This window comes from Aspergillus tubingensis, assembly GCF_013340325.1.
Source record: "Aspergillus tubingensis WU-2223L DNA, scaffold_3, whole genome shotgun sequence".
NCBI lineage: Eukaryota > Fungi > Ascomycota > Eurotiomycetes > Eurotiales > Aspergillaceae > Aspergillus > Aspergillus tubingensis.
This window is the reverse complement of record NW_023336277.1, coordinates 3,091,740-3,118,924: the sequence shown is the minus strand read 5'-3', so window position 1 is coordinate 3,118,924 and position 27,185 is coordinate 3,091,740. Positions and strand designations below refer to the sequence as shown.

At 49.3% G+C, this 27,185-nt stretch overlaps 9 protein-coding genes across 9 annotated transcripts; 2 read left to right on the top strand and 7 right to left on the bottom strand.

Annotated features, from left to right (window-relative positions):
* Nucleotides 1–1,408: 1,408 nt before the first annotated feature.
* Nucleotides 1,409–3,486, bottom strand: AtWU_02161 (GMC family oxidoreductase; the record flags this gene model as incomplete). Its single annotated transcript, XM_035497275.1, has 5 exons — nucleotides 1,409–1,455; nucleotides 1,505–2,006; nucleotides 2,059–2,941; nucleotides 2,997–3,026; nucleotides 3,101–3,486. 5 exons carry the CDS (start codon nucleotides 3,484–3,486, stop codon nucleotides 1,409–1,411), a joined length of 1,848 nt encoding a protein of 615 aa, XP_035353168.1.
* A 1,426-nt stretch (nucleotides 3,487–4,912) lies between these two features.
* Nucleotides 4,913–6,214, bottom strand: AtWU_02160 (C-3 sterol dehydrogenase/C-4 decarboxylase; the record flags this gene model as incomplete). The annotated part of the gene is made up of 2 exons (XM_035497274.1): nucleotides 4,913–5,575; nucleotides 5,639–6,214. The coding sequence occupies 2 exons, from the start codon at nucleotides 6,212–6,214 to the stop codon at nucleotides 4,913–4,915; spliced, it is 1,239 nt and encodes a 412-aa protein (XP_035353167.1).
* A 658-nt stretch (nucleotides 6,215–6,872) lies between these two features.
* Nucleotides 6,873–8,885, bottom strand: AtWU_02159 (ubiquitin-conjugating enzyme E2; the record flags this gene model as incomplete). The annotated part of the gene is made up of 9 exons (XM_035497273.1): nucleotides 6,873–6,882; nucleotides 6,941–7,803; nucleotides 7,860–8,028; nucleotides 8,091–8,102; nucleotides 8,161–8,257; nucleotides 8,320–8,341; nucleotides 8,418–8,512; nucleotides 8,630–8,663; nucleotides 8,736–8,885. The coding sequence occupies 9 exons, from the start codon at nucleotides 8,883–8,885 to the stop codon at nucleotides 6,873–6,875; spliced, it is 1,452 nt and encodes a 483-aa protein (XP_035353166.1).
* A 3,557-nt stretch (nucleotides 8,886–12,442) lies between these two features.
* AtWU_02158 (GTPase-activating protein LRG1) lies at nucleotides 12,443–16,410 on the top strand (the record flags this gene model as incomplete). Its single annotated transcript, XM_035497272.1, has 6 exons — nucleotides 12,443–12,904; nucleotides 12,962–13,664; nucleotides 13,731–14,378; nucleotides 14,455–15,552; nucleotides 15,613–15,899; nucleotides 15,955–16,410. The coding sequence occupies 6 exons, from the start codon at nucleotides 12,443–12,445 to the stop codon at nucleotides 16,408–16,410; spliced, it is 3,654 nt and encodes a 1,217-aa protein (XP_035353165.1).
* Nucleotides 16,411–17,919: 1,509 nt separating this feature from the next.
* On the bottom strand, nucleotides 17,920–19,196 carry AtWU_02157 (uncharacterized protein; the record flags this gene model as incomplete). Its single annotated transcript, XM_035497271.1, has 3 exons — nucleotides 17,920–18,646; nucleotides 18,704–18,995; nucleotides 19,049–19,196. 3 exons carry the CDS (start codon nucleotides 19,194–19,196, stop codon nucleotides 17,920–17,922), a joined length of 1,167 nt encoding a protein of 388 aa, XP_035353164.1.
* A 420-nt stretch (nucleotides 19,197–19,616) lies between these two features.
* AtWU_02156 (proteasome regulatory particle base subunit RPN10) lies at nucleotides 19,617–20,650 on the top strand (the record flags this gene model as incomplete). Its single annotated transcript, XM_035497270.1, has 4 exons — nucleotides 19,617–19,642; nucleotides 19,699–19,737; nucleotides 19,801–20,020; nucleotides 20,105–20,650. The coding sequence occupies 4 exons, from the start codon at nucleotides 19,617–19,619 to the stop codon at nucleotides 20,648–20,650; spliced, it is 831 nt and encodes a 276-aa protein (XP_035353163.1).
* A 329-nt stretch (nucleotides 20,651–20,979) lies between these two features.
* Nucleotides 20,980–22,035, bottom strand: AtWU_02155 (trafficking protein particle complex subunit 4; the record flags this gene model as incomplete). Its single annotated transcript, XM_035497269.1, has 3 exons — nucleotides 20,980–21,403; nucleotides 21,502–21,624; nucleotides 21,860–22,035. The coding sequence occupies 3 exons, from the start codon at nucleotides 22,033–22,035 to the stop codon at nucleotides 20,980–20,982; spliced, it is 723 nt and encodes a 240-aa protein (XP_035353162.1).
* A 319-nt stretch (nucleotides 22,036–22,354) lies between these two features.
* Nucleotides 22,355–23,228, bottom strand: AtWU_02154 (putative O-methyltransferase; the record flags this gene model as incomplete). The annotated part of the gene is made up of 3 exons (XM_035497268.1): nucleotides 22,355–22,393; nucleotides 22,463–23,134; nucleotides 23,211–23,228. The coding sequence occupies 3 exons, from the start codon at nucleotides 23,226–23,228 to the stop codon at nucleotides 22,355–22,357; spliced, it is 729 nt and encodes a 242-aa protein (XP_035353161.1).
* A 779-nt stretch (nucleotides 23,229–24,007) lies between these two features.
* On the bottom strand, nucleotides 24,008–25,151 carry AtWU_02153 (isocitrate lyase/PEP mutase family protein; the record flags this gene model as incomplete). Its single annotated transcript, XM_035497267.1, has 3 exons — nucleotides 24,008–24,070; nucleotides 24,123–24,604; nucleotides 24,674–25,151. The coding sequence occupies 3 exons, from the start codon at nucleotides 25,149–25,151 to the stop codon at nucleotides 24,008–24,010; spliced, it is 1,023 nt and encodes a 340-aa protein (XP_035353160.1).
* Between the last annotated feature and the right edge of the window lie 2,034 nt (nucleotides 25,152–27,185).

The window sequence follows — 27,185 nt, the reverse complement described above, 5'->3', positions numbered from 1 at the left end:
CCAGGGGAAATTCCCGAAAACAAGCTTGCTTTCAACACTTGAATGTAGAAAAGTCATATACAGGTTTTTTGTCTCATCATGGCCTGATCTTCTCTTCTACGTGAAGGCGGGTGGATGACCTATCTAGACCTAGACAATTAGTAGTTTACCAGCATGTCACAAAAACAACTACCATGTGATAAGAATCTGAATTCTTAAATTTACGTTTTAACACAGACATAGACGGCATCTAGACCCCTCCCTAACTAACACCCACAATAAGCCCCATCCATATACTTCCGTAAGTATCCATCCATACCACAGTACCTAGATAGGTAGGTAAGTTCTAGTAGTTACCATAGCAGCGACCAGCCATTCTCCATCCATCCATCTGTCTGTCCACCCACCCACCCACCCATCCACGCGCACATACACACAGACACACCCTAACTCGACCTCTACCAATCCATCTATCTTCATAGCCCAAAACTACTTACCTTGTTCCGGGTACATACATACATACATACACACCCCAATAGCGAAATCTCCCCTCCCCGAAGTAAAAACCCTCTCTAAATCCAAAGTACTGCTAGTCCTACCCATCCATCCTCATTTCCATTCGTGCATTTGCACATGCATACTACATACACATTACACCCACACCCATGTATATATGGTATATATGTATGTATGTATGTTTGATTTGCCATCCCCAGCCCCCTACATCATACACATCATCCCCACCTATCCTATCACAGCATATACATATACATAATACTACTGCGTACATATACATATAATTTAAGCATGGGGGGTAGAGGAGGAGAAAATAGTAATAGTAGTTTATTTCGCCTTGCAAGGGGGCGGGGTGGGGGATGTTGGTATGATTTGGGGTAGATAGTACGATTTTGAAATGTCTGTATCGAGGATGGCTGGTTCTCATTCTGTAAAGTGATGTAAGTACATGAATGGAATAGAACAAGGTAAGTAGTACTTGTGATATGTATGTACTATTTGTGGATTATGAGGATACTTCCTTTGAATTCTGTCTGTCTCTTTGTATCCGGGGAGGTCAGTGTTTCTGGGGTATATGGTATGGTAGGAAGAGTAAGAAGGTGGAGTTGTTGAAGCATGGTTTCATCATTGGGGTTGCTTATGCGTTTAGTCGATGCATGGTTGGTCCAATGATGTGGTTTGATGCTGGGAGGATCATATGAACATTGCCTTCATTGAGTTTACAGGATGCAGGATATTCTCTCCGCATTAAAATTGTAATAATATTAGCGTGAAAGAAGGTTTATCCTTAACAATAGCAGACTTCCGGATTGCAAGCCTGAGCACGAGTGTGCGAATGGAATGATAGTGACAGAAGTCACGATTTAAGAATTACATTAATGATAATGACAAACGCAGGACGTATCGAACCAATTCAGTCCCAGGATATGATATCAGACGCGATCTTCTCGGCAAGCATATCTAAGGCTGTCAGCAGCGAATAGGGACTCTGAAACTGAAGGCCACTTACAAACTACCGATTGGGGATGTCCCGGAGGCAGAAATGGGAACGCACTGGCATCGACCACTCTCAATCCATCAACACCGAATACTCGTGCCTGGCTGTCAACCACGGCCATTGAGTCGTTGCGTACACCCATCTTGCACGTACACGAAGCATGGTAGACTGTCATAAGGGTGTCTTTAATCACTTCTAGAATCTCCGAATCAGTCTGGAACTCCTCCCCGGGAAAGTATTCTTCTCCGTCAATAATCGGTTCCATCCCCGGACTCTGGAAAATCTCGCGATTTCTTCGATAAATCGCAACAGCCACTTCTTCGTCTGTTTTGGTTGCAAGCCAGTTGGGATTGATTATTGGCAGGTCGTCTGTGTCGTCTGAAATGATGGTGACATTCCCGCGGGATGTGGGTGCGACTAATGCTCCGGCGATTGACGCATACTGCGCCCCATCTTGCGGTTGGTGTTTAATAGGATCAGAGAAATCTCCAAGATAGAGAGCCACTGGGATGTACTTCAAGGGTCCACTGTTAGCCATGCTCAAAAACTTCGTGCAGAGAGCATACCTCTATCTCAGGCCAGCCAGGAGGGAACCAGGATAGATCCCGGATCGTTTCATCCGAGAAGTGAGACCGAAGTTCATCTGGGACCTTCTCAAAAGCCAAGAAATCAATTCCCTGGGTTGTCAGTGGACCAGTACGGTTTGCTAAATACTGGACGACTATTTCAGTCAAGTAAAGAAAGTCAGTAGCAATCCTGGTGCTTGTTGGAAGCGCAACTCGGTAGGCAGGCCCGAAGAAAGCATGATCCCACATATTTTGCCCTACTCCGGGAAGGTCAACAACAACCTCAATACCATGCTCTTCCAGCTCATTAGCTGGACCAATTCCAGATACCATCAGGAGCTGAGGGCTCTGGAATGCCCCGGCTGACACTATGACTTCCCGGGTGGCTCGCAATATATATATCAAGTCCCCCGTCCTTACCTCCACTCCGGTAGCTCGCCTTTCTGTGTTGATGAGTATTCTCTTTGCCATTGTCTTTTTGTACAGTGCAAGAGTCATTAGGCGTGGTATCGGAGAGCTTTTGAAAGCGGCCTCTGAACTACTTCGGATCTTCTTGTGTGGGTCGATGGTTAGAGCACAATATTGAGCGCCCAGTAGGAACCCGCTGTTGAAGTCCTCGATCTCCGGAATGCCTACAGACTCCATACCGCGCTTTATCCAGCTCGAAAACGGTACGGCGAAGTCAGGGTAGGATACCTGCAGAGGCTCGCCCCGTTCATCAAACGCACCCAGGTTGAACGCTGCTGTGGCATTGCTATGCCGTATGTCGTTGTTGGGCGGAGTGAAGTTAGCCGTGCGTTGGAAGAAAGGAAGAATTCGGTCGAAAGTGTAGCTATTGTCGTCAACGAGCTCAGCCCATCTTTGCATTGCCTCTCTATTTGGCCTAGCTCCAATGTCAGTTCTGCCCTCCGTGAACAGCTCGGCGAGTGGTTTCGAACCTTTGATATACCATCATATTGGATCCTGTCCTGTGGAGGTGTCAAAAGAATCAGCGGTGCCCATATGAAAATGAAGACGAAATTGAGAGACGAAGTTAGCTTACGATCCCCCCAGACATTTGCCTCTGGGGTAATGAAGGTCGCGATAATTGGCTCCCGGAACATTGTAGGCGACAAACCGCCAATCCACGGGTGTCGAGCTGTTCACATCGCTCCCTATGCCTATGATCCCAGCTCCTGGAACCGCAGCTAGGGGATATTTGAGCTCGTAGAAGTCTCCAGCCTCAACCAGAGCTACTCTGTATCTATGTTGTGCGAGGCGAGCTGCCAAAGTTAAGCCCCCAGCCCCGGCACCAACAACCACGTAGTCGAAGGAGGCGTCTAGCCCCGGAACGCCTAGCTCGGCATCGTCCAGATAATCTTCCGATATCCCTAACGCAGTGGTAGCAATGGCCAATAGGACAAATATCCACGTCGTAAGGGAAGACATCTGGCCAAGGCACATATGATGAGAGCAGGCGCTTGGCGAAAGAACGGGCCTTTCAGACATCCGAGGCATGTTCCTGGTCGTTAGACCTATCACTGCATCCCACTGAATCCCACGGAATAAGTATACATGGGATCTCAAATAATAAGAGCGATGAACGAAATGATTAAGAAGAATGGCGCGGTGCTTTGAGAGACATGTAGTTGTATCACAGCGGGGGATCTATTGGTTCCTGCCGGATGAGGAAAGAATATACCTAGTATGAATGACCTGTTCCTGCGCCATGCAGTGACATCCAACAACCAATGAACGGTATCGATCCGGTCAGGTATAGCATGATCATTCCATCCTGCATCTTGCCTGTTATTCAAGAGGCTGATGACACCCATATTTGCAAGGACAGAGACAGCCAGCGCATTCTCAGAGCCAAAGAATCTAGACCTGATGCGAACTGCCACCTAAGCGCACTGCAGATTGACACCAAAATGTTTCCTTCAAGTTCTCAGATACCCGTTCAACCTCATCGTTGGTGATGTTGTGAGGTTCAATGATCATCCCTCCATGGCGACGATCATCCCCCATATCACAAGGAAGATTTCGCATCCATGCTGGTTTCCCATTTCTTCACACGAGCCCCGTAACCTTCTGTCGGCTTCCGATGCTCCAATCAGCAGCGAATCAAGTCGGCTCACATCCCAGCAGGGGAGGGGAAAGAACCGATGATATGGTGCAGGATGTGGAACCAACACGAAGGTTCAATGTATGACAGAAGAAGGGAAGTTGATTTGGCAGGAATTAGACAATCTTCGCAGATAGGGCAACATTGGAATATATAACGTAATTCACTTCCCTTCGGTCTTGCAATCAAGATAAGATCCATAGCTTCAATCATAATCTATTATGTCGTTTCGAATGTGTTTTGATCATGACCGATAGGTTTCCCCGAGAAAGCTCTACCAAAGACATCTATCATCTTTAACTCGAAAGCCGGACCAAAGATTGAGGAAATGCTTCACCGTATCTCCGGACTCGGGCATATTATTCGGCAGGGTTTGAAATGAAGTAGGCCAATCTGCTCGGGGCGTTGTTACAAAACTTTATTGAGTACCATTCGGGGCTAGAGCCAAGGGGACAGAAGCCGATGGAGTGAGTATACGAGACGCCTCAGTTGATCCCACTCGGAAGATAATGAGGGATCCCAGCATTTCAAGGGTTTCGCAGGGTTAGATACCCGGTGTTGGGTCTCATGGCCAGCCCAAAAATGCCTGGGGTCCAGTTAGCAAGGTTTTGTCCAGAAGTCCATCTGACTATATACAGGGACAACAAGTATGAGAGAACGCGCCTAAATACGGAATGAGGAGGAATTACTTATATATTACATTAATAAACATATACATCCGTACAGAAACCATCAGAGTCTAGCCCGAGATTACAACGCCTTCTTTTCACCGGCCACCCGCTCCTGTTCCACCACATACCCGACTGCACGAGCGAGACCCTCGTACACAGGTACAACAGGCCTATATCCGAGCCGGAACTTGGCCTTGTCGCATGAGTAGTAACGAGTCATACATGAGTAGCGAACGGTTCTTCTGGTTAAACGAGGTGTCTTGCCGAGAAGGCCCAGCACCGTCTCTGCAATTCCACCAATAGGGCCCAGAATGCCCTCAGGGAGCTCCCACACCTGATGAGGCTCCACAACCTTGCCAGTCAATGCCCAGGCAGCACGTGTCATGTCCCAGAAGTAGACCGGGGAATCGTTCGTGACATTGAACGCTTCGCCGTCAACCCGCTCGTGGTCCAGGGGAGCACCCTGCCCAGCTTCATACCGAGAGTAGGTAGCGAGCAAGCGGTATGCAGCCAAAGTATGAGCGTATGCAATGTTTCCAACGTACGTGAAATCAAACAAGTTGTTGTTCTCGCCTAACTGCATGCGGAGGACGGTCGGGGAGGCTTTGGACGAGTGCTCCAGGACCTTAAAGGTGAAGGTCGTATCCTTCTCACCGTAGATACCAGCCGGACGAAGGGCACATGTTACCATCGAGGTTGGAGAGGCGCGGTTATACTTCAAGACGATTTCTTCGGCGTCCGCCTAAGAGGGTGAATCCTGGTCAGTACCTATCCCAAGAACGAGAAAAAGGGGTACATAACGCACCTTGGTTTCTGAATAATACTCTTGTTGCAACGGCCCCCGGATAAGAGGCCACTCTTCGGTGACGTTGATGAGGTCACTCTGGGTATCGTGCACGACAGAGCTCGAGCTGGTGTATACAAACGCCTTGCACTTTCCGCCCCAGTCACCACGGGCACCGCCCGCAACTTCCACCAAGACTTTAGTTCCGTCAACATTGACCTTACGCAACAAGGGCTTGTTCCCTTCCAGAACGTTGGGCGTAGCGGTGTGAATAACAATGTCGGGCTTGACCGCGCGGAAAACGGCCAGCATGGACTCTTCGGACGTGATGTCGCCATCATAATACTCGGCTCCCGGAAGACGGTTGTGGGTCGTTCGCAGGTCGACAACAGCTACTTTCGCGATGCACCGAGGGTATCGATCGCCCAGCTTGGGGTAAACAAATCTGGGGTCATTCTGGGGCTTGGGAAGAGCGACACTGGGATCTGTCTCTGAGGGGAAATTGAGCAACTGATCAACAATGTGCCAACCCACGAACCCGCAGCCACCAACCACTAGGACAGTGCCCAGTTCCATTGTAGGACGTCGAGTAGACATTTTGAATATGACAGTAAGCTGTGATATATATAGAGCTAACTATCCGTGGTCGGTGGTTGGGGTAAGAGATAATAAACAGGAGAAATTGCGAGGCCTGAAGGTTTGGGGGACGACGATGGTTTCCGCCTCCGGACAGAATCTCCGGGTTAAAGCTCGGACCCCCCGCAAAGAAGCCACACGTGAGTTTCCACTTTATGGAACCGAGATATTTAACTGGGTTCTATCTGTATTGCCCATCTAATTCAGTAACGGATCTCATGTTCGATCTGATTACAATTTCGTCATTTAACGGGTCTGGCTTGCAACTTTTAGGGCCATTGCGTCAACTATCGTACTTCTTATCAACGATTTAGTAAGGAGGCAGATCTTATATGGCCACTACCATGCACTATCCAAATGGGAACTCTCCCTTCGATTCCTCTAGCACCCGCTACAGAACAGCTTAGACCCCAGTGTTGTATCCCATATCTCTGTTTCTCTACGGATAAAGCGGCTTGAAGGTCTGGGAACGGATGCTTAAAGAAGCAGTGAGGAAGTAGAGGCCCGATATTGAGGTCATCTTAGCCAAGATATCAGTCTTCAAGAAACGGAGCACAGGATCGTTCTAGCTGAGCACCCCACTGACTCACTAAGCTAGACCAATATAGGCTCAGGATTTCTATGTTTCGCTGTATTCTTTCATCAATGCGACTGTCTATAAACTCGCCAACGTGGATGGTAACTTACGCGGTCCTTTCTACTGATCGTCGCAATTCTCGGTTATACTTCCTTCGATCTTCCGGTGTTCCCCAGAATAATTTGGTTGCTTCGGGGTTAACAGTGGTTCGTGGGTCATAAGGCGGGTGCTCTTCTTCTAGAGATGCGACTATCCCCTCGATGTGATAACGCATCTCCTCAGTTCGCCTTGGAACGTAGCATAAAACTCCTTCTTTGGACACACGAATGTGAAAGAAAGACGAGGCCTCCAGAAACACACGGGGCTGTTCTTCCGGGAATCGCGGACTCAGATGTATCAGGATCTTGAACATGCCACCATCCAGTTGCGTCATTGGTCTTCCAAAATATGTGAGCCTCCACATGAATGGGTTCCCCTCGTCAAGATATAGATCAACCGTAATGTTGTTCTGATGCTTGAGGGTTTCAACAATTTGTTCGTACTGTCGTTGCAGGCTAGCTGCAATACCCCATTCTTGCTTTTTGGCCAACTGTCCTTCGACAGCCCAACCGCGTGTTTCTCGAAGAATGGCATCTCTGACCACAGCCATCCGCCGTTTTAACTCCGGATAGTCGAAATGACCATCCATACTATTGTTGCCGCCCTCAAAAGGCATGCTCTGGAATTTGGCTTTGCGGGAGTGTTTCTTCTCTGCAGCAACAAGAGATTGCATGTAGGGCTCGTAATACCACAAGAAACGTCTTTTGCGAAAATCCGCAAACGGGTCAAAAGAAGGCCTCCCATCCTCATAGATGATATTATCATCGCTTTCAGATGTTGGGTCGGCTAGCGAGTCCGTACTCCCTTCAAGTGTTATGTTGAGCGATGCCTCAAGAGGCTCGAGAACGGCGAGGCGGAGAGTTTCATGGTGTATCTGGAAACCTGGTCAAGAATGTTCTAACCTCAGAAGGGTATCTAAGCCCTTATTACCTTGGATACGTAGGCTTCCATGTTCTCTATATCGCTCGGTGACCGTGAGCTTTCATATCCGGGTTCGTTTTCGTAGGGGTTAGACGACATCAAGCTCTGAATCGAGATAAGAAGAGACTCTAAGCACTGCGCAGACGACCATTGCTCTCCACTTTCACCTCGCCAGGTTCTACAAAGATGTCCGTTAGCCAAGCTCTCGCAGTTGATATGTATAGGCATCTGTATCTGTACCCCAAAATGGATCTATTCATCACCGCTTGATTAGTAGGGATCATGAGCAACTCTGAGAGTCTCAACTCACAGGCAGACCCGGCCAGATGAATAGATGTTGGGGTTAAAGCGGCTTCGACCACCGTTAGTGGTCAAGGCGCGGACATTCGGAGATGTGGCTGGGTAGTCTGTGAAGCTTAGTCCACTTGTCCACAGGTTTATAAATTCCCACAAGATGGTGATAATATACCTTTCCCGAACTTGATAAGAAACTAAGGTATATCATGCTGGAGATTAACACAGAGCTCTGTAAAACTGATTAATATTACCGAAGAAGTAGAAACGAACCTCAAAGAAGCCGAACTGATAGGGAGTATCTGGAGGGCCGAGAATGAGAGCGCGGACACTCCGGATATCAGAGTCATCGTAGTATACAGCGAGAGCTAATGCAAAGAATCAGAATGGGAAGGCCAAAGACTATTGTAAGCCAGTGCTAGCATCGACGGGATTCGATGGAACCGATTTCCGACTACTATATTAGTAGAGTGTGGAGTACCCACAGAGGTCTGCGCCTTGCTGAATCTGCTTGATTTCCTAAGATCCCGCCAAGGTAAGACGACCCATTAGCCCCAGCGAAGCTTAGAAGAATGCGGTGAGGAGTGATACCCTGGTAATACGTAGGATCGCCTGGTCGGACATCCTGACGACCGAGAAGTTCAAAATGGGAGACGGCTTGACGGGAGGCCCGGGATCACTAGGCTGGGGTGTTGAAGAATCAGGGAGAGACAGAAGCGTGTTGAAGGTGGGTATGATCATCAACGCCGTAACGTAGTTGATGGCGGGGAAGCCAGCCAGGCAGTGCAAGCTAACTATCAGAGTGAGATCAGTTTGAGTCAATTTACCAACGGCTTCAGGAACGTAGTAAGAACAGACTGAAGATACTCAAGAACTGGCGAAGAGGCCTAAATCTGACCTGTACGAAGTACTTCTGGCTAGTGCAAAGGCAAAATAGAAGGCTGCATGCTCAGGTGCATGTAAAAAAACAATACCCCATGCGACGGCTCTACGGAGTACATGCATGAAACTATGTACTGACTTGCGTATTTAATACATGTCAATGTTCGAGCGCCAATTCACCTGAGTGAATGTCGCAGTTGCGAGACTCTGCTCAAGTCCTCTGCGTCAAGCCTTCACTTCTATGACTCCATAGCCAATACCAGAACCATCTTCAAGAAGAGCATCTAGTAAGATAAAGACGATAATAGACCACAATGAGCAAGCCACTACTAGCTGTCACAACTCTTGGCACAAATTGATCCGTACGAGGGCAATGAATACTATGGATATACACTGTGCATAGGAAGACTACAAAAGGAAGCCCAAGTTAGTAGTCCAGCAAGTTGCATATCTTCCATTAGTTCACTTCATACAGTAAGTAGCTAGTAGATAGATACTCGTCCGGGTTTTGATCGACGGATTACTCCATAGTACTTAGTAGTCAGTCTAGCACAACTCTTGCCAGGTCAAGATTGGTCAAGGGGACTGAAGGCCACGACCCCTGTCTCACCGCCCGCAGAGGTGGAGACACGGATCCGTCCTTGGACGGATGATGTTTCGAGGAGACAAAAATAAACACACCCAGTGGAAATAAAATAACTCCTCACTACTGACCACTGACAGGACCCTGGTGTTATGCCCGTTTAGGCAAGGCGGGAGGGGTGGAATCATGAATGGCTGGGTTTCCAAAGAGAAACCACCCATTCTTTTCTCTGACTCGCCATTACTACTATCTTCTACTGGAACTATCCCCCAACCCCTCTTAATCTCATAATCCACCGCGTACAAGCCCCTCAACCTCATTACAGCCAAAATCCTCGATTGGCGTGTGACTTTCGGGGTCTTGTTCAAGGCTCCTAAAATTTCTGCTATGCCGATCCTTCTAATTGCCCCTTACATCTCATCTTTTCTGGATCGACGGTGCTTGCCATGATGAAGATTTTGATGCCACCCCGACGGAGTATTCTGGAGTACAGTGCTGTTATCAAGCCCAATGAGGAACGGTTACCAACCCCGCTGCCAACCAACTTTTCAAGAATTTCCATGTACAACCGGAAAGGTGGTACACCAGCAGGATTGAGAATGCTTCAGGAATGCAAATCCGCAACCCGGGTCCCATGGGTATCAAGCCGCAATCTGGCTGACGCCTATTCTCGGTGAGAAGCATGGTTATCGCAAGCAATAAACGACACCTTGTTCCCTCAAAGTTTCTCATAGTCACAGATATTCTCGGCCTCTTTCACATATGATCTATACTAAATGAAACCACAGAAGCATGAACTGTTAGGAATCGCAAGTCAGATTGGGCAGTATGACATTTTGGTGTAATTGGCGAAAGTCGTATGGGATTAAAAACGTTTCTCAGCGTTGGAGAAAGATTTCTCGGTCCCCTATCTAATATTGAAGCGAAAATTATCCACATTTGGTGCATTGGTCAGGGTAAACGGAACATTTGTAAAATCGTGAGACACATTCGCTAAGGATTCCTAAATCAATACCACCATGAGTGAGAGCTATATTTAAGATGCCAACTCTAAGATCCGCAGTGAGCATGGTTAGTTACCCTCCATCGCTGCAGAGATTTCTCCGCCCAGTGCGTTGGTCGACAATCGATGGAAAAGAGATATGGCGCTGTACATCTTTACCTTTTATGTCAAGCAGATGGAGTGACTGCTCTTCGCTAGAAAAGGGAGGAATACAGTAGGGAGTCATTACTCCATGCATACTTGTTTGGTAAAGCAGCGTATGCTGGCTCCGTGAGTATGTGTTTGCTAAGAAAAACCGTAGTAGTCTAAGGCTTCAGTAGAATAACGAGCGATTGGGCATTCGCCCGCTTCCCCTAAGAATTAGCATTGCCTGATTAGGTAGTTGGCTCTAGCCCGTGATGAATAAGGGGAAGAAGCAGAAAAGGATGCGGGGAATGATCCAACGACCAGAAAGCCGCGTGGGAAAGACGAGGTTCGCCAAAATAGAAGCGCGTGGGTGGTAAAGGTATGTATGAAAGGAAGACCCTCGTCCTCCCCCCTGGGATGTCTGAGAGAGGGATTCGACTCTGTTCATCCTTTGGGGAAGAGCATGCACAGCGTCCATGCCGTTCACCTGCCATCACTACCCACTATGGCAGTCGGCATGATCCTGAGGTCTCCACATCCCTGGAAATTACAAGGGTCTGTTTCTGCCAGCACCTCAAAAGGTGTACTGCCGAGTACCTGGTGTTTCCTATTTTAATTTACCATGAACAAGAAAGAGGGTAGACTCAGTAGTTGATGTGCGGAGAGTTTTGTCTGTTTGATAGTATAATCCTCACCTCAAGGTAACTAGCTAATAAAAATTTAATTTTGACACGAAACACTTCTCACATCCAACCACTGAACTTGGGGTGTACCTTGGGCCTCCCCCCTAACCTCCCCCCCAAAGTAGGCTGTTGTGAACTTTGGAACGGTTACCGTGTCTGGTAATACATCCACAAGTGAAGGAGCCATGGAAGCGCCTTCTTTGGCGGTGTGCCAGGCGGTGACCCCTTTCACGTGATGGTCTCTAGCGGGCAACCAGCAACATGAAGCATAGGGGGGCAGAGCGACAACTGCCAGCAGCACACTCACTCTTCCCAAAACACGCGATTTCCTGCCCTCGCTTTCACTCGTTCGAGCTGGCATCCTAGACTCGACTCGAGCCTACTTCCCCTGCCCTGATTTGTCGGCCCGTCTCCCTCGACTTCGGATTCAGGCCGTCCACCAAAAAGTCTCTCTGGAAGGGATTAGGAATGGTTGTGATTCCAGACAGCGCACTCCGCCGCCTGTTGGTCTCACTTTGAGCTCCAACCCTTCCCCATTCCGCTTCCCTCGACGCGGGCGGTTGCGCTTTTGGAGGCACTTCTCCCCAAATCGGCTTGATATTCACCTGCTACTTTGAGCGATTTTATGGTTATACTTTGATCACGCGCCCCGATTCCTTCCATCGATATTCCCCGCAGGTTTCATCTACATGGCGTGAGGTGAGTTGCTACGGGAAAGCCGTCAATTCTCCTGGGCAACCCCGCGCGAACGAATCCCGGAAGATTGCCCCTTATGCTAACGTTGTACCCTCTGCAGAAGGCAAGTCCTTAAGTTAGACGCGCGACATTAACGACTAGCACCCTGGTTCCTCCGTTTTCGCACTAGATTCTCCTTTCCCCCTCCAGCGTCTACACCAACTCGGCCCTAGTTCACCTGATTGGCACCAATATCATCTACACTCTCGAGTATCGTCCAGACAACCCATCCAGCCAGGTCCTACTCTCCTAGATACTTAGCAGAAAGGCATAGTTCTCCACGGACATGCCTCCCGGCGACGTTCCTTTGCCGGACAGCCTCGTGCCGGGCAACGGGGCTGTCCGCCCGAAACTCAACACCAGCGGCTATGGTGGTGGCAGTTATCAGTCGCAAACGCCTACATCTCCCGCAGATAGCAATATTATCTTTGACTCGCCCCGTACAAGGACGGGAGGATGGAATGGCTCCACGAATAGCCCTGTTGAGGGGCCACAGGGCTCTGACAGTCGTATGAGCCGGCGGCTGGAGTCTGGTCACCCAGGCCCCAGAGATCCCTCAACTCCCCGGGATCGCAATGGCTACTGGGACCGATCTACGCCGCGAGAGAGATCCCGTCCGAATGGCCGGCCACCGACGAAGTCCCCAGGAAGCTCGTCTCGGATCTGCAAGAAGTGCGGCGAACCACTGACTGGCCAGTTCGTACGGGCTCTGCAAGCAACCTATCATCTCGAGTGTTTCAAGTGCGAGGTCTGTACTCAGGCTTATGAAATCTCCTTAAATCTCCGCTAACTCCATTGAACATAGGACTGCGGCCAAATCGTGGCGTCAAAGTTCTTCCCTGTCGATGCCGAAGATGGCAGTGGTCAATACCCCTTATGTGAAACGGACTACTTCCGGCGATTAGACCTTCTGTGCCATGAATGTGGTGGTGCTCTGCGTGGCTCGTATATCACCGCCCTGGAACGCAAATATCACATTGAGCACTTCACCTGTTCTGTTTGTCCCACAGTTTTTGGTGCACAAGACTCTTACTACGAGCATGAAGGGAAAGTGTACTGTCACTTTCACTACTCCACACAGTTCGCACAACGATGCCATGGTTGTCACACAGCAATTCTAAAACAGTTCGTGGAGATCTTCCGCAACGGGCAGAATCAGCACTGGCACCCTGAGTGCTACATGATTCACAAGTTCTGGAATGTTCGTTTGGCCCCGACAGGCCAGCCTCTTGAACCGCCGGAAGTCGAGACGGACGCAACGGATGAGGAGCGCAATAGGGTGCGTGAAGAGGAGGACATAATGGAAGAAAAGGTTTATAAAATCTGGAGCATCCTGTCCAGTTTCGAGGAATCATCCGCAGCCTGCATTTCAGATATGCTCCTTCATGTTAGCAACGGCACTTATCTGGATGGTGTCCTTGTCGCCAAGAGGTTCATTGGTCATGTTGATATTCTCTTCTCGGCCATTGATCAGCTTGCGGGACATATCAAGGAACAGGGCATGAAAGGTATGTTGCAATGGCTGATCTCTGCCTCTTTTTAGAAATACCAATAGTTAACATCGTTGACTCCAGATCTGGCTTACGGACGTGAGGCAAAGCTTCTGTGCAAGAAGATTGTTGCGTTCTTCGCGCTACTTTCAAAAACACAAGAAACTGGTGTCCGCAAACTCGGCGTTACCCAGGAGCTCCTGTCTTTGGTCACCGGCCTTGCGCATTACTTGAAGTTGCTTATTCGCATTGGCTTGCAAGGAGCCCTCAAGCTTGAGAGAGAGCAGCAAGCTTCTCAAGGCCTACACCATTTCCTAGACCATCTGGGAGACTTGGAGACACTCAGGCCACCTGAAGAAGAGGAGACGCTTGCTGATCTTATGACCGGTGTCGACACTCTCGCCGACCAGCTTTCGGATTGTTGTACGGCCTGCAAAGAGCCTATCGATGACGAATGCGTTATGCTGGGTGATAGCAGGTGGCATATAAAGCCACCCCATCTCACTTGTGCGTCATGCCAGAAGGAGCTATCTCATACTCTCCAGGATGCACTGTGGAATCCCAAGGAAAAGCGATCCTTTTGTACCGATTGCGTTTCTCAGAACGGACTTATGCACGACGTCCAAGGGGGCTTTACACATATCACGAAGCTCCAACAATTCGTCTTCCTCCTCAAGGTTGCTCTTGCGCGACTTCTTGCTGTTCTCAGAGCGGGTGGAAGTCTTGGTTCTGGTATGTCATCATGATTTTCTTATATCCTCTTCCTCATCATAACATCATCTCTAATCTCATCTGACTCATGTTCCAGGCGACGCTTCTCCCCCACAAGATGGCAACGATAGCGGTCGCATCCCTCCTGGCGGCGAAATGCGTCGATCAGCCACCAGATCCAAATCATACGCAAATGCCACTAGAAACGCTCCTGAGGGATCTTCACTTGAACAAACTGTCGGCGAAATGCGTCGTCTACGATCCATCCGGAATGAGCGTACCCTCTCAACTACTTACAAGAAGGCTAGAGCGTCTCGCATCATCGACGGGCCTGAAGGCCGTAGCGTACGACCTGGTTCATCGGGTGGCGAAGGATCAGACCCAAGGGGTCATGGTTTCCAGATTGTAGAAGAAAGAGATGCCAACGGGGAAACGGTCACCGAGCTGACGTTTGGCAACCAGGATGCATTGACGTTGGACGACATACCCAGAATCGTTGCTGCCGAGCAAGCTAAAGAGCAGCGTCCCAACGCCTACAAACACGCCGGCACCAAGCTGGTTGGTACCACTGAACCACTTCCCAAATACAATTATGGCCATCAGCGTGGCGTATCTGGTGCAGGTCTTGACCAGCACATTATCGAACAAGGTGGCAGGACTAAGAAGTATTTCTCTGAGCTTTCTGCTTTGGAATACTTTATTGTCCGACACGTTGCTGTCTTGTCCATGGAGCCTTTGTTGAGTGAATATTTCACGCTAGAGGAGCTACTCTCCTTGATCGAATCACGAAAGCCTACCATATGGAACATCTTCGGCCGCGCCTTCAATAAAGAAGGCAAGAAGGTTGGGAAGAAGAAGGGCGTGTTCGGGGTAAACTTGGATTTCCTCGTTGAAAGAGAGGGCACTGAATCTAGTCATGGTGTGGGTCCAGGGCAGCTTCGTATTCCCGCCTTGGTCGACGACGCTGTGTCCGCCATGCGCCAAATGGATATGTCCGTGGAAGGTGTCTTCCGAAAGAACGGCAATATCAGGCGCTTGAAGGACATTTCTGAAATGATTGACAACAAATATGAACAGGTGGACATGACGAAGGAGAATCCTGTCCAGATTGCAGCGCTGTTGAAGAAGTTTCTTCGCGAGATGCCTGATCCTCTGCTTACATTCAAGCTCCATCGTCTATTTGTTGTTTCACAAAGTAAGTGACTGACGGTCCTCGTTGATATTGTAGCCTTCATTACTTACCACTGTATCACAGAACTACCCGACCCTGAGAAGCAAAAACGTGTATTGCATCTTACATGCTGCCTTCTTCCCAAGGCTCATCGGGATACTATGGAAGTACTTTTTGCTTTCCTTAACTGGACTTCATCTTTCTCGCACGTCGATGAAGAGTCCGGTAGTAAGATGGACATACACAATCTCGCGACAGTCATGACACCCAATATTCTCTACCCCAATGCGAAAAATAGCACGGTGGATGAGAGTTTCCTGGCAATCGAAGCCGTTAATTGCCTGATTACATACAACGATACCATGTGCGAGGTTTGTTCCCTCCGATCTCGAACGTTGTCTTCATATACTCATGGTTTCTGGACAGATACCCGAAGATCTACAGTCGGTCCTTAGCGACACAACTTTCTTCAAGGAAAACACCGAAGTCACAACAAAGGAAATACTTCGACGCTACGGCGACATCGCGCGCGGAAGCTTTTCTCCCAAGGCAAGCAATGGTGGCGAAACCGTTACAATTACGAACTCGAACCGCGCTGCCAATATCCCTACTTCTGCCCGTATTGAGACAGATCCCTCCCAGGACACGGCATGGCAGATGCAAAGCTCAGTTCGCCATGTCCAAAGCCCCGGTGGTCATCAGCACTCGACCAGTGGTACTCCACAAGCTGGCACAGAACTGGCCCCTACGGCCTCCAATGACTATCGTGAGAGAAGCACTAGTAATGGCAGCCAGCAGAACCCTATGCAAGCCGAAGGACAGTCTCAGCCAATGCCATATAGGGCTCGTCCCGGTGCTGGGCCCATGGGAGTTGCTGGCTAGTTCTTCGCCATTTCATGCTCTTGATGCCAACCCGCCCGTTGCTTCTCTGCATAGTTTCGAAGACATTTACCAATGCATTACCCGCCTCTACATCCTAGTGATAGCTCTTGGCGTATTCTTGGACCGTTCAGCGTTCTTTCGATTTAATAAGGTTGGATGGAGTTTGTTCTCCTTTTGAAATGAGATGATTTCCAGGGTTTAGTTAGATGATCGGCTGACAGCTTCTCCTGATGGATCGAGGCTTTTTTAATTGCTTTTCTGTTGCGCACTGACTGCGTGGAGTGCATTGCATTCGGTTGTGAGTCTCGACATGATTCACTCACTGCCGCCTATAATTTGGATTTCAACCGCGCGCAAGTGGCCACAGGAGCCTCTGCCCGTTCGGGTTGGCAATTTCTGGGATCTGGGTGTTGTTTTCGATTCCTACTTTCCTGGCATTCTACTTGCATTAACAGTTAAGACCCAGCGTGGGCATTCTCTCCTGGCATCTTTCTTTCCTTTGCTCTTTGTTGTTCCTTACATCACTTGCGTCTTCCTGGCGTTGCGCCTCTCTTAACTTGCTACCGATCGAGATGTGAGACTATCGAGATCCTCTGTTTACCCTTGATTTCATTTGTCAGCCAGTCTGATGACTGCGAAGATACCTGTGCTGAGTCATACATTCAGTTCGTTTCTCTTTATTTTTTTCCTTCTTGCTTCACTTCTTCTACCCCCCCTATTTACATTCTACCCATACGACTTAAACTTTTTTCTTTTTCTTTCTTTTTTTTTTTTCTTTTCTTCTGATATCCCGAATTGTTCGTGACTGGTTCTATCACATCCATGTCTTCATGTGATGCTGTTTTCCTCGAGAACAGGAGGTGTAATTTACATACAATTGTGAAAGGAATGCCATAGTGCCAACTCTGTTAAGGTGCGCAAAGTTGTGTGCTGCTTGCTACTTGCTCCTTGTAAGCGTCTATGTTCGAGAAACAATGTAATCTGTATCTTGAAAGTGAGACCTTTGAAACTGTTGCTCCAATTAGTAGTTGTTGGTCTTTATTGCTGGCTAGTAACAATCAATCATGATCATGACGGTCTACGCATAGTACCCTTTAGTAACATTGGAACTGTTCATATGGAGAACCTTATCTGCAATTGCTCCCAATTCTATTACACTAGTTTGGTTATCAATGATAGTATGTAGTACTGCTACTATAGCCCGTGAAGGCTGCTTTGCTCTGCCTTCCATAGTTACGAGCAAGATCAATGAAGATGGCAATGTTTCGAATACTCGAAAGAAAGGCCACTTGAATTCGGTAATAAAGAATAAGCGGCAGAATCAAGAAAGAGACACAGAATCACAAAAAAGGCAGGACAAAACTCCAATTGTACACCAGTTATCCCTTCCATATTATGATCCCGTCCAGAGATAATACACCCCTTTACTCCATGTCCCTCCAACTAAGGCAATGAATGAAACAAAACATGCTAACTACAAATAATTGGTTTAAGTTGAGGATACAGCGCTTATGCGCGTTTCCGAAGGACTCTACGAGCTGCAGTTGGAGCTGCTTCACCACCAGCAGGAGTGGGAGCTCTCTTGCTGGTAGCGGAGGTTGTGTTTCTCTTCGCGGTGGCGGAAGTTGCTTGGCTCCGGGCGACTGTTGTCTTCTTCGTGGTAGCGCTTGAAGTCGATGCCGTCGTTGCCTTCCGCACACCGGCACCTGTTCTTGTTGGCTTGGCCACGGTTGTTCCGGAGGATGCGGACGATGACACACTGCCTCTGCGTTCGAGCTGGCGAGTTGCTGGCCTTGGCAGTGGTGAGCGCGTAGTTTTGCTAGTAGCTGTGGCAGCTCGGCTGGCGGGTCTCTTGGCCTGTGATGGGGGCCTGTTGTCCTTGATCGAGGTGGATGTATTCTTGACTGGCCGGATGCGAGTGTTGTCTCCCAGTGCGGGAATGCTAGCTGATGTGGATTTGAGTGGGCTGATGGGTTTCAGAGGTGACATGGGTCTTGCAAGGTAGGAAGAGTTCGTGGGCTTCTCGGGTGAGGCGCGTAGCGGCGAGTGTGGATATGTTCTGGAGTTGGACGTCTTGGGAGAGAGAATTCTGTAGTCTGCACCCCTCATCTCCTGGGAAACAACACGCGAAGTACCAGCAGCGGCACCAGGTCCACGTCTCTTGGGGTTCTTGAGGACATCGAGCTGTTCGCCAGCTGCAGGGGCGTTTTCCTTGTCGGAATAGATTTCTCCGTGGCTGGAGGGTCGAGTCAGCTAGGCTCAACAATACACAGTTGTACATGTTAGGCTGTACCTTTGCTTCTTGACTCTGCGGGCACTGGGGCTAGCAGCAGAGGCCTTGCGCACATTGGGGCTAACAGAAACGGTCCTAAAACTCCTTGACGCCTTGGCTGGGCTGAGGAGTTTCCGTGGAGAGAGATTCGCTTGTTGGGCCCGGATAGAGGCCATGTGTTTCTCCAGAAGCTCACCCATTGTCGCCTTACGAAGGGCAACGGGAATACGATTCACGCGTCTTTCAATCCGTGCTCGAAGGTCGTTTGCTTGGAGAGCATACTGTGCGCGAAGTTTGCGGGCGCGCTCGGTGACTGTGGCCATGTTAGTGGGATTTCAATGTAAGCGAGGTATCGAGAGAGCGCACGTTCGAGCTGCAAGTTGTCAATTAAAGCTTGCTTTTGTCTGCGGGTAATTCGAAGCTTCTTCCGAGGAGGGCTGTTCTCAGGTGTCCTTGCTTCGTCATTGTGGGACGCGTCTTCGGGAGACTTGCGTTTGGCAGAGAGTGAAGTCATTGGGCGCAATCGTGAGGAGTCGAGGTGGGTGGTGAGCAACAGCGATAAAAGGAGTAATAGTTGAGCTGGATTGCGTAGAATATGTTGTGTGGAGGAGTTGGGGCGGAAGGGATGGGAGTCGAGAGATGGAGGGGAGCGCGTTGGAGTGAGTTCTGGAGGAAAGCGGATGGCGGAGAGGATAAACAAGCGCTGACTTAATTCGTGGTTAGCTCCGATCGGGACGGTGTGACATCTGCGTCCTCAGCAGCAGCAGCTCCATCATCATCCCTCCTCCGCCAACCTCCATCATCCACTTCCCCCCATCGCTTTCCTTACTCCCACGCTCCGAGCATATACTTCTCAGAAATTCTTGCTTCTTTCCAAATTTGATTGATCATACACATACATTTCTAGCATCGACCCCGCCAGTCTCCTTCCAAGATGTCGCTCGAAGCTACCATGATCATGTCCGTTTAGCCACCTTCATCCAAGCTCTGTGCGCACCTACTAACGCCATCTACAGTGTCGACAATAGCGAAAGCAGCAGAAATGGCGATTATACGTAAGTTGCCTGTTCTGAGCTACTCAGAATCGACCGCCTGGTTCCGTTTCTAACAGCTACCAGCTCGACACGATGGCAAGCTCAGATCGACGCCGTGAGCGTCATTCACACCACTAAGATGCGCGTGCACCCTCAGTCTGCTGTCGGCCTTATGAGCATGGGTGGAAAGGGTCCCGAGGTCCTTTCGACATTTACCACCGACTTTGGTGGTATCTTGGCCGGTCTGCATCGCACGAAGATCCATGGCACTGCCCACCTTAGCTCCAGTATACAAGTTGCCGGTGTATGTTTTCAAACTACTCATCATCTCTCTCTTTAGATACTGTACTATCCGTGAGATTGATTGCTAACCTGGTGATTGGTGCAGCTTGCCCTCAAACACCGCTCCGAGAAGTCCCAGAGACAGCGCATCATCGTGTTCTCCTGCTCTCCCATCGAAGAAGACGAGAAGACATTAGTGAAGCTGGCCAAGAAGATGAAGAAGAACAATGTGTCCATCGATGTGATTGCCTTCGGAGATCTGGAGTCCGATCAGACCAAGAAACTGGAGGCATTCGTCGAGAACGTCAAGGGTGGCGACGGCTCTAACCTCGCCATCATTCCCCCGGGCCCCAACTTGCTGAGTGAGGAGCTTCAGGTCACTCCCATCCTCGGTGGGGACAGTTCCGGTGCCGATGGTGCAGGTCCTGAAGGTGGTGATGGTGGCTTTGGATTCGAGGATGCGGCTGAGAACGACCCCGAACTGGCATTCGCCCTCCGTCTATCTCTGGAAGAGGAGAAGAACCGGCAAGAAAAGGAGAAGCGGGACCGGGAGGAGCAAGAGCGCAAGGCCAACTTGGACAACATTCCTGAGGAGGGCTCCAGCGGGAGCAAAGACAAGAAAGAGGATGGTGACAAGATGGACACTGCTTAATGTGGAGACCAGAACAACCTCCTGGATGATTTGATGCATACCCGGCGTTTTTAATGTACTTTCGTTTTCTTGCTGTAATTGTAGAAAGCGGTTGGTTCTCCGGCAACTCGCTTTTGAAACGGATGCGATCTAATATGCAGATCTATCGCCATCGTAACTTGTTGTTGTTCCATGATACAAACTATGACGCCCAGATATCAAACATGTCCACGCATGCAACCGCAAAACCAAGAGCAAAATTATAAAAACAAAGAAAAGACGTCGATCACAACCCCACCACATCGAATCTCAATATAATAAAACCCACCTAGCCCATCCCATCCCATCAATCAAGTCCTCCCCCTCAACCAACCCTGCAAATTCCGATCAAACGCCTCACACCTCACGGGCATTTCCAACTGATAGAAAGGATTTTTCATAACGAAGTCCGCATACAGCTCATATATCTTCTTCATAACCACCTCGATATTTGCCATCAGCGGATCCGTAAACAAGAGGAACTTGGTGCCCGTCAACGTCTGGAAACACGTTAATCGGAACTTGTCCGTTTCTAGACACTCGAGACCCGTCGCGGGTACTCCGGGGTTCGGGTACGAGTATGAAGCTGTAGAAGAGGTAGGGGTTGATGATGTGGCGGAAGGAGAAACGACATTGTTGGGAGAGGGTGTGGTCGCGGTGGTGGGTGTTGTTGCGAGTGCTGCGGCGGGGGCGAGGGGGAGCTTGGGGGTGATGGAGCGGGTGATGGCGTGGACACTGTACAATCAATGAGAAGAGATGATTAGTAGGCTATTCTTATGAATACACATGTAGTAGGGAGGCTGTAGCTGTTGGATTGATTGGTGTGTTCGTACCCGTGAAACGTGCCCGCCAGGACGAGGTAGTCGTTTGTCGAGAGCTTGCGCAGTCCTGGTTGGAATTCGCGCTGGTAGACTAGCCCACCGGCTTTATTGATTATTATAAGGGAGAATACGGCCCTAGATGGGAATTGTTAGGAGTTGGGGTTTTGCTGGAGGGGGTTTTTGGTTGCGACGTACATTGCGGAGGAGGGGGCTCGTGATGGTGATTATAGGTGTTGGGGTTGGACAGTGATATTGTTGTCCTTCTGAGCAGAGGTCAGGATGTTGGCGCATGCAGCATCACTTGGATTTGCTTGTTGTGGAGAGGAATGGTGATGGTAGAGGCGGATTGTTTGTGTGTTTGCGCATTCACATCGTAATTGTTGTTGGTGTCATCATAGCATGGGCGTCTTTGCCGGAGACATTGCGGAGTGCGCTCGCTGCTTGTTGGTAAGGTTGTCTATACTGCACCTGGCTGCTCAGGGTGGTTGTGTGTTCACCGCCCTGAGGTTGGGGGTGCCGGCCAATAGTGTGCTTCTGTTCATACATTGTTGTCGAGTTTTAGATGGCGGCATTGTTCTCGCTGCTAAACGAGGGAGAAAGACATTCTGGAGTTACATTGCTCGTGAGCTTGTTTTCTAGGTGTTATGGCTATAATAGGTTAACTTTACTTCTACTTTAAAAATCGAGAAAATGTGCCAGTAATATCAACTCGAATTGCAAGATCAACCTGCTATCTTAACGGATGATATCAAGCTTCAAAAACGACGCAGCATACAAAAACTGTCATACATGCCACTAAATCTTAACGCTCATTATCATAATAACCAGTATCAAATTCCCTCCCCAAATCCAGACCATTACCCCCTCAAGGAGCCGCCACAACAGTAGAGACCTCCACCATATTCTGCAGTCCTAATTAGCCAACATCCACAACCCAAGCAGCGCAACAACACAAGACATGGATCCAACTTACCGGTCTCCTCTCAACAATATGCTCCGACTGCACCGACTTCGTCACATACTTCACGGATCCCTCCCCACCTCGTCCCCCAGCCCTCAAATACTCCAAATAATCCGGCGCTCCCGGAATATCCGTATTATCAGCAATAACACTCGATCCGACTCTGAAGAGACCCAGATCCTCACACAGCTGCAAATCACTCAGATAAAACTTCTCCCAGTGGTCAAAGAAAGCCATATCAACTCCTCCCTTCGCAATCTTGCCTTCCTCAACCAACTTCGCCAATGACTCCGACGCAGGCCCCACCAGCACATGCACAATGTCCTCGACGCCCGCCACGCGGATTATGTCCCTCGCTACGCTTGCCACCTCCTCGCTGACCTCGAAGGTGTAGACGTGTAGCCCCTCGGCGAAGGGACCGTGCAGGTCGCGGAGAATGGCGGCCCACGCGACGGCGGAGCACCCGATATAGGTGCCAAATTCGATCACAACTTTGGGTGGGGTGTCCATCGAGCTAAGGGCTTCTTTGGCGACGTTGAGCTTGGCTTGTTTGAAGTTCATGAGACGTGCGGTGCGGCTGAAGAGGTCGAGGGCTTGGTATACGGCCCAGGGGTTGTTGTTTAGGGCATCGCTGGGCTGGGACAGGATGTAGTCCCGGGCCAATTGGGCGTTGGTTTGAAGGATCTGGGGTAGATAGGTATTAGCTTTGATGTAAGTGTAGAAGGCCTGAGGCTGGTTTTGCTTGTTGTCGAAGACTTACGGTGTCTTGGGAGGCCATGGTTGTGTTTGAGGAAGCGGTAGGCTGTAGTTTGGTTGTTCAAGGTAGGATGTTATAGTAGTAGATGAATGTCAAGTGTTGTGAAAGTAACTTCTGGGTCAGGGTATGAGAATAGATGTAACTGTTTGGAGTAGGAGATCTTCAAATGAAACACCTATGTCTGTTGATTTTGAGCATCTCGAGGACCGGTGCTGGCAGTGGGTATTTATACCATAATGCTGCTACGTTCAACGTAGAGAACCACTATTTCCTCAGTAGGAGTGAGTCCACTTTACCATCTCTACATTGCTGCGCCACTACATCTCCGATTTTATCTCCGATTGTATCATCGCCTCGGAGGGGTTCAAGACTTTTGTGGATACCATCGGTCAGTAGATATAGCCATAGGGCTGGCTGGTCGGCTGAACGCCTCAGGCCGAGCATTTGTCGAGCCGAAGCCTAATCTGTAAGTGGTATTTAACGCCGAGCTTCCGGTCTCAAACGCCCGTTACGGATATGAACGCCGAGTAACTTGAAGCCGAGGTGGGCCATCAGCCCCGCCAGCAGTTGAGGATTCAACCGCATCAGACTTTTGGCTTGACATGAATATGGGTCATTCGCGTGTATGTGCTGTTCGGATGATATCATATCTCAGTGCTATTCCCTAATTCATTGTTTTGTAGTATTCGCGCTGAGCTAGGCAAGAGTCCGGGTCATCGATGTTCAGAGGCCATGTCCGCGGAGCCGACTTCGGGAAATTCAGTCAGGCAAGTTCCAATTTGATGTAGGTGGTGTCATGATCAAGCAGCTTTGGGAGGGTTTGTGAGACTTTCCTCATCATACTCATATCGTGACTCCAAATCCTATATGAAAAAATCAGCATACGAGCCCGCAAGCTAGTGATACTAAACTTACCCAATACTTGTTGAACCCAACACCCTCACAGACATCAGAGTACCCAAGTATCATAGGTGGAGCCCCAGTCATTAGACTGCGCTTTAGTCCATCCAAAGCCTCCCGAATGCTCTTGAGCCTTGCAGCTACCAGCGTCCAGGAGTATGCGACAGCTGCAAACCCCAACTCTGCTAGCTCCTTAGCAGATAAGTTCTCTGACTTTCCGCCCTCAATAATATTAGCAAGCAAAGGGATATCCAGTTCCTCTGCGCACTTCCTCATAGCTTCTTTGTCAGGTAACGCCTCAACAAAGACGCCATCTGCTCCCAAGCGCTTGAACTCTTTCGCCCGAGTCATCGCTTCGTCCCACCCGTGGATCAATGAATCCGTCCTTGCCAAGATAAAAATATCCCGTCCCTGATTACGTGCATCAACAGCAGCCTGTATCCTCGCGTAGGCTTCGCCTCGAGATACAACCGATTTACCCTTTGTGTGGCCGCATCCTGTACACAGCTTCCGTTAGTCTGACCCCGCTTATCATGAAGACGCATCTCCAAATAACCAATACATACTCTTCGGCCATGTCTGATCCTCGATCATCACGCCCGCTGCACCCGCCGCAGCAAAACACTCCACAGTGCGTCGCACATTCATAGGACTCCCGTACCCGGTATCTCCATCCACCATAATAGGTATACTAGTCACACGAACTATTTCCTGGATTCGGGCGGACATTTCTCCCATGGCGATGTACCCGGTATCCGGGAGACCATGAGAGGCGGCCACTGCGAATCCGGAAATGAATATCATAGGGAAGCCAGCTTCCTCTATCAGTCGCGCAGAAAGGCCGTCGTAGCCACAGGGGTGGGCTATGATTTTGGTAGGATCTCGGTGAGCTTCTAGCCACATTGTACGTAGACGAGAGGTCTGTGCAGATGGAATATTGCCGCGGACATTCTTGAGTGTCAATGTGGTGGTATTATTATGTGTTTCGATGTGATCGGAGGTGTCGAATTGGAACGGGTATGGAGTGGGGTTTTGCGAAGCCATGTTGAAATAGAGATTGAGTTAGGCTGCTTGAAGGGCCTTCAGGATCTAATGTGTGCTAAGAGGGATAATCTTCACGGATAGTATTATTTGCATTTACTGCAGAATGTTGGTTAAGTGGTGGCCGAGTAGTAATGTGCAAGTAGATAGCCGGGAGATTGGAACCCCGCGTTGACTTGGAAATCCCCGCACGCGTCATAGCCTGCCCGTCGGAGCATTCGATGGCTGGTTTCTGCCAACAGTCAACACGAGGAATATAGTAGCCAGTCTTCAACACATGGATATGGCAGTAACGACACTGGTCTGGACTGACACTGATGAAATTTCCATGGAATTATTCTCCTTCGTATCACGAATACGCTCTTACAATCTATTAGCGAGACTATTGTCTCATCCCAATGTCCCAAAGCAAGATGATCAGCCAGGGTTTGACAAGCAATGATGGGCTAGCTACACTGCCGCCACAATAAAACTTCTATGACTCCTGGTGTCTAGGCAACAATCCCATCCTATCTGTTTTCGGTACAACTATCTGCTCCTCTGGAAGAAGATGCCTAAGCCCTGTTGGTTCCAACTGCATATTCAATGGGTGTCAGAAATATATTGGCCACCGCTGCGCCCCAGAATAGCAATGGGGAAGATCGGCATTGTTCTCGACACGAGTCTATAAATCTGTGACATCACTATCATCGCGCTGCTCGGTACCAGTCCCAAAGAAGTCCTGGGCGTCTAAACAAGAGCATGGAGTATACACCCAGCGAGGGCCGAAAATAGAAATGAAAAAGTACACAAAGAAAGAAGGACACTCCTTACAGGAGAAGGATGAAGCGCGCGCGTCAGACTGGACAACTGTTTACGTACTGCGAGCCAACCCGGATACAATCCGACCACATGGCATGAGGATTCCAGAACCCTGTTCAGCTGTTATCAAAACAAGAGGGAACGCAAGGAAGCAAACAAATTCCACGAGCGACTCAATATGCATTACGACCTGATTACATACACTAGTCTCACGCTAGAACGGTCCCCGTTTATTCCAACTTACAGATTACAACGGAAAACAGTCAATTGATGCTCCCATCCAGTCCAGATGAAGGTGCATGCAGCTGACCCGCCGATCTGTATGCGAACTAAAATCTCACCCACCAGATAGTCCCCAGCTGAATTCTGATACACTAGTCTAGCTCGGCCGGCCGGCGGATAGGTTCTGGGCGGCCGATACATACTTTTAGACGCACAGAGGGAGGTCCACTCAGATACGTACGTGTTTGTAAGTGGATATTCTGTTTGCCGATCAATCTCGGTGATTTTCAAACTGTGTCCGGAGTACGACCAGGACTAACGCATTGCATTACACTATCGGGCGCATCTCTAGAACCGGTATACATGCCTACCGAGCATATCAGGAATGCGCCATGGGCCTGCACCATCGACGACCAAAAGCCACGAAGGTGTCAGCATGTATCTAGTACGAACTATCGTTTCAGGTAGTAGGCCCGTGGCATGATCCTGTGTACCCGTCGATCTGGGATTCAAGGAATTGGACTAGACTAGAAGGAAAGAAGGAAGGAAGAGAGAAAGGGGTCAGCTACGTATGTCAGTCAGTTCAGTACTATACTGATCGGATGGGCAACTCTTGTTATGGGGCGCCGGGGGTACCCGTGCCACGTGGAACGTTTCACTCCCTTTCGGGGACCATATTCCTTGTGGATTTGCAGTTATCTGGGATTGGGGGCTATGCTGACATGCACCGGACGATGCTAGTTTAGTGTCTGGGAATGATTGGTGAGGGGGTCTCTGGAAATGTGAGGCGAGCCGAATCGGTTGGCCGATCTAAGCGTTGCTGCGGCTGAGGGTAAATTACTCACTTCTGTGTTCATCTGCGGAGTACCAGTCGAGTATTATCTTATGGGAGGAGGTTTACTCTCTGGGTACTAAGTACCAAATACTAGTATCTTATGCAGTATAGTGGTAGTAATGAATATGTATCATCGCATTCTCTATTCGTCATGAACTCCTCATGCTAGAATAATGCCG